This window comes from Oncorhynchus gorbuscha, linkage group LG13 (assembly GCF_021184085.1).
Source record: "Oncorhynchus gorbuscha isolate QuinsamMale2020 ecotype Even-year linkage group LG13, OgorEven_v1.0, whole genome shotgun sequence".
In the NCBI taxonomy this organism is placed as follows: domain Eukaryota; kingdom Metazoa; phylum Chordata; class Actinopteri; order Salmoniformes; family Salmonidae; genus Oncorhynchus; species Oncorhynchus gorbuscha.
This window is the reverse complement of record NC_060185.1, coordinates 83,835,622-83,852,946: the sequence shown is the minus strand read 5'-3', so window position 1 is coordinate 83,852,946 and position 17,325 is coordinate 83,835,622. Positions and strand designations below refer to the sequence as shown.

The following is a 17,325-nucleotide window of genomic DNA, read 5'->3' as shown; positions in this document are numbered from 1 at the left end:
TAGATATAATTAGGCTACAAATTACGTTACATAGTAAGATGTAATTCTAGCTGTTGGCCAGTAGAGGGCGGTGAATGACAGACAGAGAAACAGTCAACTCGATCAGCTCAACACAGAGCTCCTGACACGTTGGGCGACTGGCTTCCGGGCTAAGCGAGCAGTGTGTAAAAGCAGCGCGTCTTGGCGGATCGTGTTTCGGAGGACCTTCACCTCTCCCGAGCCCGTTGGGGAGTTGCAGCGATTAAACAAGATTGTAATTACCAATTAGATATCACAAAATTGGGGAGAGAAATTCACAAAATAAATTAAATAAAACACTGAACTCCTACCATACGTTATATCCACACACAGCCTTGATAATTCGAGTGAACGGTGATGGTTAATTTGTTGAATAATTAATTTGTTTACACTCAACTTGCAAGGTATTTTATAGCAACACAACAATACATACTTTCCTTATGGTCATACTCTATATAGGTCATATAGCTCCCCTCCCATTTGGTACAATCCATGCGTCATTGTTTACAACAAAATGGCCAAGTATTTATTCCCCAAAATTCAAACTGGATAAAGGCGCTTTAAATAACGAAAACGAAACTAACTACCGAACTGAAAAACACCGGACACCGACGTAACGTTAGTAGTTCTCTGTCGGATTCACTTCAGGATCACACTCGCAGCATGGCATTTCAAATGTCAACTCTCTCTTCGCGTATCAGAGCCATAGGTCCATTTTCCCGCTGTCGTAGTGGTGACTTTCATACTAGTGACATCGGTCTGTGCTCCAAATTTAGAAACATTTTTGGTGTTGCAAATCGTCAGGTTTATTCGCTGGTGCGAAGTGGGCAGAGTTCGGCGAACTCCAGCCCTGCAAAGTGCAAGGCCATTCTGAACCCAGGGGGTATTCATTTTGCAAACCGCGTGGAGAAGTTTTCAACAACTACAGCTGCGGCGAAGTCGTTTGAGTCGTTTCAGGGGCAAAACAAGGCCTCGCCCTCCGGGGGAAAGTACGGTTCGTTGTATCGGATCGCCCTCGCCGCGCTTGGGGTGACCACCGCGGTCGTGTCCCTGCACTTTAGTGCCCATCTCGCCATGGCAACGGGATTGGAGCGGCTAAACCTTGACTCAGCCAAAGGCGACTGGAACGAGGTGAAGGGTAAGTCTGCAGACAGACACAGTCTGGGTGAGAATCTATAGGTGCTCATGTTGAGAATTTGGTTTCTCAACAGGACCTGTTGCGTGTGAAAAGTAAAGTTGTCAAAGTTGTGTGGCCTAAATTGCAATAGAAAAAAAGTAGGTGCCAACTCAAAGTTTGAAGTGGCTCATCGTGGCCTTATGTGGTACTAGGTTACAACCAAGCCATTAGGGCATTGCAGCTTTTCACTATGTTGTCCCTACATTACCCACATTGATTAGTGGAATGATCATAATCATCAACTCTCTGTCCCTCTCCTCTTCCTTAGCTGCCTTGCTCCATATGAGTCAGGAGGAGAGAAGGAATCACTACAGAACTACCTACCTGTCCCTGGAGGTGGTGCCTGTGTGGACCGCCAAGTCACTCACAGTGGACAGAGGTTGGTGGCACCTTAATTGGGGAGAATGGGTTCGTGGTAAAGGCCGGAGCGGCGTCAGTGGAATGGTATCAAACGCATGGTTTCCATGCCGTTCCATCTGCTCTAAACCATTGTTGTTTCTCAACTCCCGTTCTGGGGTCCTACAACACAGGTTTTTTTACATGTGTTTGGTCCAGCCCAGCATTACACACTGTAATTTAGTTAATGCTAGGTTATTAGGTCTATCGGGCCCCAGGACTACAGCTGTGAGACACTGGAAAGCAGCATCGCTGAGCGTCCACTATAGATATTCTTGAAAGGCAACATCAACGGAAAACGCATGTTGATATTACAGTGTTCTTATTAACAGTGTTGACAGAAGCAGGTGTTCATCTGTCTCCAAGGTGATTCAGTCAAGGCGACCAAATTCAAGAGGAACGAAGCTCTGGACAAGAAGATCTCGCTGTTCAGCGGTGACATCACCAAACTGGAGATTGATGGGATTGTCAATGCAGGTGATCATATAGTAACCTAGCTAATATTAACATAACATTTTAGAAATAACATAAGTTAAAGATGGAATCTGCAGTAGGGGAAACGACGCCATTGCCTCCCCCCCACCACCACTGTTGTTGTTGTTGTTGTTGTTGTTGCTGCTGAGCGGAGGAGTGTCATGCATCATGGTAAATAAATCACAGTACTTATTGTGCTCTTCTATTGCACATGCAATGATGTCAGAGTGCAAAAAGCTGTGTTGGTTGTTTACAGTCAATTATTTGTTGTAATATCGCAAACAGACATGGCTGTTTCACCATTTAAGGATTCCAGCTTTAACTTGTAGTAATAACATTACTTAAAAATAACAGAATCACATGTAGTAATAATATTACTTAGTAATAACACAGCATTACTTAGTAATAACACAGCATTACTTAGTAATAACACAGCAGTACTTAGTAATAACATAGCATTACTTAGTAATAACATAGCATTACTTAGTAATAACATAGCATTACTTAGTAATAACATAGCATTACTTAGTAATAACATGGCATTACTTAGTAATAACATGGCATTACTTAGTAATAACATGGCATTACTTAGTAATAACATGGCATTACTTAGTAATAACATGGCATTACTTTGTAATAACATGGCATTACTTTGTAATAACATGGCATTACTTTGTAATAACATGGCATTACTTTGTAATAACATAACATGACTAGTAATAACATTTCTGAGTAATAGCATTACTAGTAATAACATAGCATTACTTATTATTAACATTACTTGGTAATAACCTAATATGACTAGTAACAACATTACTTTGTAATAGCATTAGTAGTAGTAACATAGCATTACTTAGTAATAACCTAACATGACTAGTAATAACATTATTTAGTAATAACCTAACATGACTAGTAATAACATTATTTAGTAATAACCTAACATGACTAGTAATAACATTATTTAGTAATAACCTAACATGACTAGTAATAATAAGTGACATTTCTTATAGTATAACATGAATTGTGTACCTGTCCTGAGGCCTCAGTGCTCTATATGGGACAAATCACTGTGAAATGAGAAGTATTATCGTACTGATCGCCTGTCTTGGTTAGAGTCAGAATTCTATGGCCTGGGGTTGATACATTATCCTGATCCCATCATAGATTTTTGAGTGAACTGTATCTTATTTCACGCTCCACGTCACAGTTGACCTGGTTACACACCCACATTTATAATCCCTCCATGTGGGTAAATATTGGTCTGGGAGTTTGATGAAAACCGTATCTTCTCTTTGTGTGTGTGACTCTACTGTACTGCATTCAGAGTGACACCTAGAGAGCTTATAAAGAGCTAATGCTTATGCCCTACTTCTGTTTTTGAACTTTGACCTTTACCCACCCTGAACCTGTGGTCTTCTCAGTTTCTGTTGAAATACTGCCCTGTAGGCTGTCTGCAGGGCCTCTTTGTTAAAAAAAAAACTATAGTATTAACTAATCAGAATCATATATTAATGTCTTTATTATGTGTGCTTTAGAAAGAGGTTAATATGATCCAATACACTGGTTGCTCAATGCCATTTGGGTGTAGTGTAATTCTCCACCCCCAGATGGCAGTAAAGGCAAGTGTAATCATACCATATCAGTCTGAAGTTTCTTTGATCATAGCAAGACTTTAATTAGTACTGTGTTTGGCATTGAATTGGCATTACTGTGTACAGTCCAACATCAAAAGAGCTACTTGATGATCAGGTTTTGCATAGAAAAGTATGTTTCTTCATTGGTCTTTTAGTGTTAACTGTCATAAAACAACATGGCCGCCTATGTGATGCTGTGTGAATAACTCATCTCTCATTAACTTCATGTTGGCTCCAACATCAGAGCCAGCAGCCTGTATGTTTTACAAGGCTTTTTATAGAGTCCCACTCTCAATATGCAAAGTGCCACTGAATAACAAGAGAAACAGAGCTGTAAACAACCCCTAGAAGGGACAGGCAGAGCAAGGTGAGGGAACGAGAAGGGCTGACTGAGGATGCATCTGAAACCAAATGGCACCCTATTCCCTATGTAGTGCAGTTTATAAAGAATAGGGTAGGGTTTTGGACAAAGCTAGAGTACGATAGGAGTAACAGGGAGAGGGATCAAGGGGACCTCTTGTGAGTATCTCTGTCACTATGGCAACCGCTGTGGTGACATGGAGTTTGGTGGGGGGGGCCTGCCCTACTACAATAATGATAGGTGAAGAACTGCACACACCCATTGCCACGCATTCGCATCACTTCACTCACGGCTGCTGATCGATCAGTAGGGAGGGCGAGCCGATAAGGGAGGACTGTTGATGTCGTTTTGTGTCATTCTCCATAAAGATTGGATTTACAGTAACCCCCCCACCCACCCACCCCTTCACCCCTTTACTGCTGCCGGCTCCTGCATTCTCCTATAAAACACTGCAAACATAAAAACCCACAAGCACTTAAGAGCTGTCTTAGAGATGGGGAGGAGGGCGGGTTGCAGGGTAGAACATCCTTCTCTTTACACCCCTCAATCACTCCATCCAGCCTCAACAGAGAGAGAAAGCGATTGAGAGGAGAATATATTGTGTCTGATGGGCTATTTGATTAAGACGGATTACGCAATGAAATGTGAATTGTCATTGGAGTGATGAGGTAAATGTGTGTGGGTGCGTGACTCTACACTCTTGTAAAGTTCTTCAAGTCAACAAGTTTTTAGTTCTGTTTTATCTGCATTCGATTGCATTTATTTCAATTAAACCCACAGATCAATTTACACTAGTTTCTACTGTAATAGCTTAACTACCTGCTGTCAGACAGCAAGGTATGGGCAGGGGCTAAATGTTCTGATTTATATTCCCAGGTCCCCAGCCTCTTAGGGGGTGTTAGAGATAAGAGGCCCCTGGTTGCCGTGGGGAACCCTCACTGTCACCGTTGCAGCAGTAGCTCAGATACAAGATAAGCAATCCTGTCTGTTCAGGTCAAGGCCCCACAGACAAACAGAGAGACTGGAGCAGAGCAGCTGTGTTTCAACCTCAACGCCTAAACCCACTAGTCTAGAGATAACACAGCCGCATTGACTGGCCACACGCACGCAGCGCTGACGGGTGACTGGCCCCAATGGCCACAGGGAGTTAGTGATTTCCACTGCTTCCCTCTCAGTGACGGGAGGTAATCTATAGTACAGGCCCCACAGGTACACTACCTCCATACTGATCTACACTGTACTTAGGGCTACTGTTTTAACCACTGACTGCTGTCTCTACTGGCTGGCCTAAATTTCTGACTAGGTGTTATGACCGACTGCTGTCTCTACTGGCTGGCCTAAATCTCTGACTGTAGGTGTTATGACTGACTGCTGTCTCTACTGGCTGGCCTATATCTCTGACTGTAGGTGTTATGACTGACTGCTGTCTCTACTGGAACTCTGCTGTAGTTTCTGCAGTGACTTCAGGCTATTTCTGTCAGTTTTAGTTAGTTTATCTCTAACTGTGGATACTGTACTGTAGGCCAAGTATATCTGCACTGTAGTTTGGAAGTTTGTCTGTTGACACCACACACACACACACACACACACACACACACACACACACACACACACACACACACACACACACACACACACACACACACACACACACACACACACACACACACACACACACACACACACACATTCCGGTCGGACCACCATCAGCAACCACTGCAATGCTGAAGCGCTCCAAAACGGACAGACATATTATCCCAGAATAATTTACAACGTTCTGATTTATATTTCATTTCCATGTTTGACATTGACGAGTTAACAGGAGCCCCCAGAGTCAAGCCTTAATGACTGGTAAACAAAACGGTGGAGGAAAAAACAGTGAAAGAGTTTGCAGATCGCCCATTCATCCCCCATTCATAGCAATTATTTCTCTCCTCTGTAAAAGCCCCCCCCCAATCAATCGCCACTTTAGCTCGAATGGATGAAGTGAGAGCCTCATTAGCCTGATTGGCCCAGTGCAATGTGGGAATTTCAGAGAGGAGTCGGCCTGCTCATCAGCACAGTGCTCCTCAAGCTGCGTTCATCAAGGCTGTGTGCTTTGTCTGTTCAGCTGAGCTGGGCCTATACCTTTAATTAGGCCAATAGAGTTCAATAAAGTTTTACCTTGATTAGGGATTCTGTCATTAGAGCTAGGTTGACTGTATACACCGGTAGTTGTGACCAAGCATTCAACGTGGTGTAGTGTCACTGAAAACCAGGGTTGTAGTCACTAAACCTCGAGTCAACTACCAAGTCCGCTGTGCTCGAGTCCGTGTCAACTACCAAGTCCGCTGTGCTCGAGTCCGTGTCAACTACCAAGTCCGCTGTGCTCGAGTCCGAGTCATGAGTCCCTATGGCTGAAGTTCGAGTCATGTCAGGAGACCCTCAATTTATACTAGGTGTTATTATGCAATTGTTTTTAGTCGCCACCAGATGGCAATATATGAGGGATCCAGCTGTGACACATCTCAGTGCAGTGCATCCCTCAGGGAAAGTGGACCTTTTGAAAGGAACCATATAAGGAGAAGTGGGGGTTTCGAAAGGTGCCACTCAAGACTTCGTTTGAGTTATCGGATGTTAGTCATGTTCTGCAGAGATGACAAAGTGTGAGATGTTTTTCCTAAATGTAAATGCTAGTTAATGTTAATTTTACAATGTATTATTTGTTATTGAATATTTGAAATAGTAATTGAAATATCAAGTCATGGCGGTTCTAGTAGTTCTGTAATTCCAGCGCTTCTAGTGTTGACTCCTTTGGAAACGCCTACTTCTCCTCTATATGGTTCCTTCTGCGACGCCCATTCCTTTCCACACTCCCACTTTTCCTGAGAGATGACATATCAGTAGGTGAGAACATAGAGACTCAGAGATGATGTTGCAGCTGGACCCTACTGCACTATATCGCCACTCGCTCATGAAAAACCCTAACGAATCCCTATCACTACCTCACAAGTTCTACCCAATACCTGTGTTACCATTAATTTATGTAGTAAATAAGTAAGTCAGGCTCTCAGCTACTTTTTTGTAATCACCCACTGATATATGTGTAGGTTTTATTGTCAGAACCTGGCTGTGGGATACAAGGGGAAAGTGGGAAGGCAGAGCTACAAGACAAAGACAGATTAGAACAACATGATGCTTGAAATACAGTACATCCACAGATTCACCTCCAATTGACTCAAATGATGTCATTTAACCTATCAGAAGCTTCTAAAGCCATGACATCATTTTCTGGAATTGTCCAATCTGTTTAAAGGCACAGTCAACTTAGTGTATATAAACTTCTGACCCAATGGAATTGTGATATAATGAATTATAAGTAATAATAATCTGTCTGTGAACAATTGTTGTGTCATGCACAATGTAAATGTCCTAACTGACTTGCCAAAACTATAGTTTGTTAACAAGACATTTATGGAGTGGTTGAAAAACAAGTTTTAATGACTCCAACCCAAGTGTATTTCCAACTTCAACTGTACATACATACTTTTTCCTGCCACTGTAGGTATGTATGTGAACCCTTTAGAATTACCTAGATTTCTGCATAAATTAGTAATACAATTTGATCTTCATCTTTGTCACAACAATAGACAAACACAGTGTGCTTAAACTAATAACACACTAATAATTGTATTTTTCTTGTCTATATTGAATACATCATTTAAACATTGGAAAAGGGTTGGAAAAAGTACATTATGTGAACCCCTAGGATAATGATGACTTGGAGTCAGCTAACCTGGAGTCCAATCAATGAGATGAGATTGGAGATGTTGGTTAGAGCTGCCCTGCCCTATAAAAAAACTCACAAAATTTGAGTTTGCTGTTCTCAAGAAGCATTGCCTGATGTGAACCATGCCTCGAATAAAAGAGATCTCAGGAGATGTAAGATTAAGAATTGTTGACTTGCATAAAGCTGGAAAGGGTTACAAAAGTATCTCTAAAAGCCTTGATGTTCATCAGTACAGTGAGACAAATTGTCTGTAAATGGAGAAAGTTCAGCACTGTTGGTACTCTCCCTAGAGAGAGCACAGTGCAGAATGCTCAATGAGGTTAAGAAGAATCCTAGAGTGTCAGCTAAAGACTTACAGAAACCTCTGCAACATGCTAACATCTCTGTTGACGAGTCTACGATACATAAAACACTAAATAAGAATGTTGTTCATGGGAGGACACCATGGAAGAAGACACTTCTGTCCAAAAAAAACCACTGCTGCATGTCTGAAGTTCGTAAAAGAGAACCTGGATGGTCCACAGCGCTTCTGGCAAAATATTCTGTGGGCAGAGGAAATTCCAGTTGAGTTGTTTGGAAGGAACACACAACATTATGTGCGGAGAAAAAAAAGGACCAGCACACCAACATCAAAACCTCATCCCAACTGTAAAGTATGGTGGAGGGAGCATCATGGTTTGGGACTGCTTTGCTGCCTCAAGGCCTGGACAACTTGCTATCATCGACAGAAAAATGAATTCCCAAGTTTATCAAGACATTTTTCAGGAGAATGTAAGGCTATCTGTCCGCCAACAGAAGTTGGGTGATGCAACAGTACAACAACCCAAAACACAGAAGTAAAACAACAACAGAATGGCTTCAACAGAAGAAAATATGCCTTCTGGAATGGCCCAACCCGATTTAAAATGCTGTGGCGTGACCTCGAGCAGTTCAAACCAGACATCCAAAGAACATTGCCGAACTGAAACAGTTTGTAAAGAGGAATTCCTCCTGACCGTTGTGTAGGTCTGATCCACAACTACAGAAAACGTTTGGTTGGTGTTATTGCTGCCAAAGGAGGGTCAACCAGTTATTAAAGCCAAGGGTTCACATACTTTTTCCACCCTGCACTGTGAATGTTTACACAGTGTGTTCAATAAAGACAAAAAATGTATAGTTGTTTGTGTGTTATTAGTTTAAAGCAGACTGTATGTGTCTATTGTTATGACTTAGATGAAGATCAGATCAAAGTTTGACACATTTCTGCAGAAATCCAGGTAATTCCAAAGGGTTCACATACTGTTTCTTGCCACTGTGTGTGAACAGCTCTGGACAAAAATTAGGAGACCACTGCAGAATGATCAGTTTCTCTGCTTTTACTATTTATAGGTATGTGTTTGGGTAAAATTGACATTTTTCTTTTATTCTATAAACTACTGACAACATTTCTCCCAAATTCCAACTAAAAATATTGTCATTTAGAGCATTTATTTGCAGAAAATGACAGCTGGTCAAAATAACAAAGCAGTGTTGTCAGACCTCGAATACTGCAAAGAAAATAAGTTCTTATTCATTTTTAAACAGCACAATACTAATGTTTTAATTTAGGAAGAGTTCAGAAATCAATATTTGGTGGAATAACCCTGATTTTCTATCCCAGCTTTCATGCGTCTTGGCATGTTCTCCACCAGTCTTTCACATTGATGTTGGTTGACTTTATGCAACTCCTGGTTCAAAAATTCAAGCAGCTCGGCTTTTATTATAATTTTTTTTACCCCCCTTTTTCTCCCCAATTTCGTGGTATCCAATTGTTAGTAGCTACTATCTTGTCTCATCGCTACAACTCCCGTACGGGCTCGGGAGAGACGACGGTCGAAGGTCATGCGTCCTCTGAAACACAACCCAACCAAGCCGCACTGCTTCTTAACACAGTGCGCATCCAACCCGGAAGCCAGCCGCACCAATGTGTCAGAGGAAACACTGTGCACCTGGCGACCTGGTTATTAGCGTGCACTGCGCCCGGCCCGCCACAGGAATTGCTAGTGCGGGATGAGACAAGGATATCCCTACCGGCCAAACCCTCTCTAACCCGGACGACGCTAGGCCAATTGTGCGTCGCCCCATATACCTCCCGGCTGCGACAGAGCCTGGGCTCGAACCCAGAGTCTCTGTTGGCACAGCTAGCACTGCGATGCAGTGCACTAGACCACTGCGCCACCCGGGAGGCCCCAGCTCGGCTTTTTTTGTGGCTTGTGACCATCCATCTTCCTCTTGATCCCATTCCAGAGGTTTTCAATGGGGTTCAGGTCTGGAGATTGGGCTGGCTGTGACAGGGTCTTGATCTGGTGGTCCTCCATCCACACTATGATTGACCTGGTTGTGTGGCATGGAGCATTGTCCTGCTGGAAAAACCAATACTCCACAAAATTTCACAGTGGGTGCGAGACACTGGCTTGTAGGCCTCTCCGCACCCACTGTGTAATTGTGTGAGAACAGAGTGATGGCCTCTATTAAAAAGAGGAGGATCCCATCAGCTTTCTGATGGGACCCTTCAGAGACCGGTGCATGATAATGGTTCTTTCAAAATCAAACTAATTTCACCCATATTATTTAGTATATGTAAAGACAATATTAAATCAAGACTAGTCTGATGGGTGACCATATTAGCCTACCACTTGTGAGTGATGTATTATCACTTGTGAATGAGGCAAGAAACAGCGCATGCCTTTTTCTTGCGACTCTTTCAAATCATAGTCGCACACCTCATATAGTCTAGCACATAGGCCTATATGTGTGATACGGTTTGTATCACAACTAAAGTGGCCAAATAACTTCTTAAACTGAAGCACATGAATCCGCTTATCAACCAGTGTAGCCTAACTGGCAGACATAAGCGGCGCCTGAGTTTCAAGTTTGGGGAAGATACATTCACCATTAAAATGCACCTTTTATATTAAAGTATTACTTGCACAATCACATTAGTGGTCACTTTTGAAAAGTGTTTTCCCGCTATTTGCATTTTGGAACATTCGCACTTATAACCTGCTGCCGTATGTGCGTTGCTATGCTTATAATGTGAAGAAATAGCCTAATAGTTTATCAACATTTTAAGCTAAATGTTCTGATCTGTTGCATCAGTCTCATTGCTTTTAAATATTTTTTTGATGTGATTGGTTGTAATAATTTGGGATCTATCGCATCCCAGAACTGTCCCAGAGTATGTTTGGAATATGCATTTCTTGCACAGAGGGACAAGTTGACCAATAGAATAGGTCAACTTTTGTACTGTGGGGGATAGTAGATTGACATAAGCTAGTGATTTTGCTGGTCGTTAGGCCTACTCATCTTGTTGGCTGACACAAAGTAAATGAGGACAGTTCTTCTAACATCTTCAATATGCGTCTCGGAATTGGATAAGAGGAACTAGCACAGTTGCGTCCCCGATGTGTTAGTCTTCACTTGTAGCTTACTTGTTAGCTACAAGTGAAGAGATTCTGAGATGCCTGTGAGAAGGAACCGATCACGTGATGGGCGTTGGCTAATAAGAATTGAGATATCTGAGGGAGCCATGTGAGTGAGAGGTGCTTCGGAGCATGGCAACTGGGAGAAGGGAATTTTAATTATTATATTCAGCCCAAGGGCACAACGGCCACTTTATCCGCAAAAGGCATGGATTTTTTTTTTAGGGAGCATTACGGCCACACAAGGGGTATGCCGCCATGAATTTTGAGGCCTGGTGAGAATATTATCAAGTACTTGTCAAATGGTGAATGAGAAACTGATGAAGTGTGTGCAGCCTGTGCAAGAAACAAAGCAGAGCTCATGCATTTCATGCAACTTTTTTCAAATCATCATTAGTTGCATCATGCAGCCTTAGAATGTATTACAAATCAAAACATATAGCCCAATGTTTTGTATCACAACTAGAGTTACAGAAATAGTTTTAAATGAAGCATATCGGAGGACCTGTTTCTTTGTTAACCTCTCAACACAGAACAGCTGCATGTGCACATTCCCTCAGAAATCATTTGGATAAAATATCCTTTCTATTTTATTCAGCTTTGTTCAATTGTATTCTTCATACTATAAAAAATAATGCCAAGGAATTCTAAGCATATCTTGTCTGCTAAATGAACTAGTGTAGTCCACAGCCATATGCCATAGCCACATCAGGACCTAACATAAGGACATATCTTGTCTGCTAAATGAACTAGTGTAGTCCACAGCCATATGCCATAGCCACATCAGGACCTAACATAAGGACATATCTTGTCTGCTAAATGAACTAGTGTAGTCCACAACCATATGCCATAGCCACATCAGGACCTAACATAAGGACATATCTTGTCTGCTAAATGAACTAGTGTAGCCCACAGCCATATGCCATAGCCACATCAGGACCTAACATAAGGACAACTCTTGTCTGGTAAATGAACTAGTGTAGCCCACAGCCATATGCCATAGCCACATCAGGACCTAACATAAGGACAACTCTTGTCTGCTAAATGAACTAGTGTAGCCCACAGCCATATGCCATAGCCACATCAAGACCTAACATAAGGACATATCTTGTCTGCTAAATGAACTAGTGTAGCCCACAGCCATATGCCATAGCCACATCAGGACCTAACATAAGGACATATCTTGTCTGCTAAATGAACTAGTGTAGCCCAGAGCCATATGCCATAGCCACATCAGGACCTAACACAAGGACAACTCAGAGTATGTTATTCTGTTCTTCTGAAATAGACTACATTTTCTTCATTTCATGTTTCTTTAGACTTGTCTAAAATAAATAAAAATAAATAATGGATTTATTAGTTATGTTGGTCTGCATTGGCTATATTACAAATGTGTTTGTTAATTAACAGATTTTATTAGACTTTTTACAAAAAATGTAGTGGATGTTCCTTTATCCTAAGGTCTGCATCAGTGGTCCTTGTGAGGGAGTTTGCTGGGGAGCCAGAGCAGCGAACATTATGCCTGGAAGCATGGAGATGCCAAATGTGTTTGTTAATTAACAGTCAATTGCCATGAGACCTGCAGTTATTTGCTTGACAATCACAGGCTGACAAAATGTACACAGCACTAGGTCCATTATCTTTTCAACCTATTTTATATCTGGTTATAGTCGTTCAAGTTTACACTGAAAATGTTTTACCATCCCCCAAAATAATTGTGATGTTTTATTTTAATTACATTTTTTACTGTTTGGACAAAAATCGCTGAAGTTGGAGAGTTTTATATCTCCCTCACAAACTTCAAATATCAGCTATCTGAGCAGCTAACCAATCGCTGCCGCTGTACAGAGCCCATCCAACTACCTACCTCATCCCCATATTGTTTTATTTACTTTTTCCTCTTTTGTACACCAGTATTTCTACTTGCACATCATCATCTGCACATCTATCACTCCTGTGTTAACTTGCTAAATTGTAATTACCTCGCTACTATTGGCCTATTTATTGCCTGACCTCCTCATTCCATTTGCACACACTGTATATAGACTTTTCTATTGTGTTATTGACTATGTTTGTTTATCCCATGTGTAACTCTGTGTTGTTTGTCTCGCACTGCTTTGCTTTATCTTGGCCAGGTCGCAGTTGTAAATGAGAACTTGTTCTCAACTGGTCTACCTGGTTAAATAAAGGTAAAATACAATTTGAAAAAATAGGCTGAGAGATGCTGGACTGAGGGCTTGTAGGCCTGTTGTAAGGCAGGTCCTCACCAGACATCACCGGCAACAAGGTCGCCTATGGGCACAAACCCACCGTCGCTGGACCAGACAGGACTGGCAAAAAGTGCTCTTCACTGACGTGTCGCGGTTTTGTCTCACCAGGGGTGATGGTCGGATTCGCGTTTATCGTCGAAGGAATGAGCGTTACACCGAGGCCTGTACTCTGGAGCAGGATCGATTTGGAGGTGGAGGGTCCGTCATGGTCTGGGGCGGTGTGTCACAGCATCATCAGACTGAGCTTGTTGTCATTGCAGGCAATCTCAACGCTGTGTGTTACAGGGAAGACATCCTCCTCCCTCATGTAGTACCCTTCCTGCAGGCTCATCCTGACATGACCCTCCAGCATGACAATGCCACCAGCCATACTGTTCGTTCTGTGCGTGATTTCCTGCTGACAGGAATGTCAGTGTTCTGCCATGGCCAGTGAAGAGCCTCGATCTCAATCCCACTGAGCACGTCTGGGACCTGTTGGATCGGAGGGTGAGGGGTTGGGCCATTCCCCCCAGAAATGTCCGGGAACTTTGAGGTGCCTTGGTGGAAGAGTGGGGTAACATCTCACAGCAAGAACTGGCAAATCTAGTGCAGTCCATGAGGTGGAGATGCACTGCAGTACATAATGCAGCTGGTGGCCACATCATATACTGACTGTTACTTTTGATTTTGCCCCCCCCCCCTTTGTTCAGGGACACATTATTTAATTTCTGTTAGTCATATGTCTGTGGAACTTGTTCAGTTTATGTCTGTTGTTGAATCTTATTTAAATACAAATATTTACACAAGTTAAGTTTGCTGAAAGTAAACGCAGTTTAGTGTTGACAGTGAGTGGACATTTTTCTTTGAGTGTTTTTATATACATATATACACTTCTATGCGGAAAAAACACTGCATTAAACTCAGTACTAGTATTGTTTTTCAATTTCGTTAAGCAGTTTGTGTTTCTTAACCAGGCAAAGCTAAATAGTAGGCTGGTGACTAATAGTTAAGGGGAAGCAAGAGGTTTGCTTGCATGATGTGTAGCCTATGATCAGATGCGGAGCCTGCCTGCCTGCCTGCCTGCCTGCCTGCCTGCCTGCCTCTTTGCCCACAATCATTGCATGCTCCCCTGCAGCTCACCAGCTGATGTAGGCTGCGTGTGCTGGGTGTGGTGCATCCTTCCCACTGCTAGAGAACAGAACCCTTGCTTCTCTGCCCACCCAGTGCTGCTAATAGTATGCTTATCAAATTAGCCTATCCAGTCCATGTGCAAATACAAGTCACAGAAGGGCGAGTCCGAGTTACCAAAGGTCGAGAAGGCGAGTCCAAGTCTAAGTTACTAATGGTCGAATCCAAGTTGAGTCACAAGTCATGAAAATCGGGACTCGAGTACAACAAAACCATAACCAATGTTGCCACAACCGACATGGGTAATATTGGGATCGATGCTCTCACCCCCATTTAACCCCCTCGGCATGCTCGACTTGTCTTGCACATTCTAAGCGCTAGCAAACCCTCTTCAGAGATGAGGATGAAACTCCCTTGGGAAATTCTAGAGGAACCCATTCTACAAGGTTGTATTTTTCTGTGCTCATACTTTTCCTTTTCTATTCCTGCCGTTAAGTAGGGTCGTTAAGTAGGGTCGTTAAGTAGGGTCATTGAATCTGTAAGAGGCGGAAATGATTCTGTGTTTATTCTGTAGGTCGGAGAGAGGCTGTGTTGCCTGAGAGCTCTCCTGATGCTGGAGCAGTGTGCATTCTCTCTCCTGCTACTCTACTAGGAACGTAATTAATTTGTATCAATTGAATGTCATTGCCAAAGGTTGTCAGTTTTGTACTTTACTGCGATTAGTGCTACTCAGTGAGAGGTAGTTAAATGAACAGGAAGAGCACAATCACATGGTCTAGCTAGCTCACTGAAAGGTTTCAGAGATTAGATGGCTGGTGCACACACACACACACATGCCCTTACCGTCGGGGAGATGGTATGAGGTCTGATATCAACAGACAGTTTCTATCTACAAGCCATCAGAATGCTGAACACTGGCACACGTTGTCTCTCTCTCCTCCCTACTGCAGCGAAAGGGCACCACAGCACAGCAAGTGTTTATAGTGCTGTCCCTGCTGAAGCATCATTTCAGCCATTTAGTTTGTTACTTGTTTTTGACTGAAAGGTTCTGTTGCCGAAATCCCTCAACCCTTGCTCTCTTTACATGAAACATGTAAGCATCGCATGCATGTGACCAATATCTCCTGGTTATGACAAACTCAGAACACAGTAAAACGTGTCAGCTCAATAGTGTTTGTACAAGCTACTAATGATAACATTACTTATTATAATATTGATGATTAATAATAATAGTAATAATAACAATAAGGAGATCATGAAAAAGGAGGGTATAGGAGTGAGAGCTGTGTGTATATTATGTGTGACAAACAGGTGCTGTTAGATTACAGTATCATTGTTCTGCCTGTTTGAAACAGTGTAAACAAATCTAATTATAAGTAATACCAGTCTGTTCTAATGAAAAACAAATTGTAAAGCCTTTAAAAACAGTCAAATCTGTGAAATTGCTTTATGCAACATTTTGCTGCTGCATGATGCTTGGTGCTCACATAATCAGTCATTTATTAAACACACACTCAAACAGGCAACAGAAGCAGGATCTGTCTTATTTCTGGAGATGTCTGTATGTATATGGAGGATTTATGAAGACAGGCACGTTTGACATTTAGGCTATTGATTATAGACCGAATTAAGTTTGTGTTTCCTCAATTTTCTTAGATAATTAGGGAATGTATCCTTGTCTCTGCTGCTGCGGCCTCCTCCACATTGTTTGCTATTATGCACATACAGTGGGGAGAACAGTGATCTGGTACTGGTCCTCACAATATACAGTGGGGAGAACAAGTATTTGATACACTGCCGATTTTGCAGGTTTCCCTGCTTACAAGCAAGTAGAGGTCTGTCATTTTTATCATAGGTAGACTTCAACTGTGAGACGGAATCTAAAACAAAATTCCAGAAAATCACATTGTATGATTTTTAAGTAATTTGCATTTTATTGCATGACATAAGTATTTGATCACCTACCAACCAGTAAGAATTCCGGCTCTCACAGACCTGTTAGTTTTTCTTTAAGAAGCCCTCCTGTTCTCCACTCATTACCTGTATTAACTGCACCTGTTTGAACTCGTTACCTGTATAAAACACACCTGTCCACACACTCAATCAAACAGACTCCAACCTCTCCACAATGGCCAAGACCAGAGAGCTGTGTAAGGACATCAAGGATAAAATTGTAGACCTGCGCAAGGCTGGGATGGGCTACAGGACAATAGGCAAGCAGCTTGGTGAGAAGTCAACAACTGTTGGCGCAATTATTAGAAAATGGAAGAAGTTCAATCACCCTCTGTCTTTGGCTCCATGCAAGATCTCACCTCGTGGGGCATCAATGATCATGAGGAAGGTGAGGGATCAGCCCAGAACTACACGGCAGGACCTGGTCAATGACCTGAAGAGAGCTGGGACCACAGTCTCAAAGAAAACAATGAGTAACACACTACGCCGTCATGGATTAAAATCCTGCAGCGCACGCAAGGTCCCCTGCTCAAGACAGCGCATGTCCAGGCCCGTCTGAAGTTTGCCAATGACCATCTGGATGATCCAGAGGAGGAATGGGAGAAGGTCATGTGGTCTGATGAGACACAAATAGAGCTTTTTGGTCTAAACTCCACTTGCCGTGTTTGGAGGAAGAAAAAGGATGAGTACAACCCCAAGAAAACCGTCCCAACCGTGAAGCATGGA

The 17,325-nt window shown here is 42.4% G+C and overlaps 1 protein-coding gene across 2 annotated transcripts in view; it reads left to right on the top strand.

Moving 5' to 3' along the window:
* Positions 1–267: 267 nt before the first annotated feature.
* macrod1 (mono-ADP ribosylhydrolase 1) overlaps positions 268–17,325 on the top strand; it is a 119,445-nt gene continuing 102,387 nt past the window's right edge. The window contains exons 1-3 of one of the 2 annotated variants that reach the window (XM_046295963.1): positions 268–1,156; positions 1,464–1,574; positions 1,958–2,068. In XM_046295963.1, coding sequence (XP_046151919.1) covers positions 682–1,156; positions 1,464–1,574; positions 1,958–2,068 — 697 coding nt within the window. In that variant the 5' untranslated portion in view covers positions 268–681. The remainder of the gene's footprint in view (positions 1,157–1,463; positions 1,575–1,957; positions 2,069–17,325) is intronic. The other variant, XM_046295962.1, reaches the window with a different exon arrangement.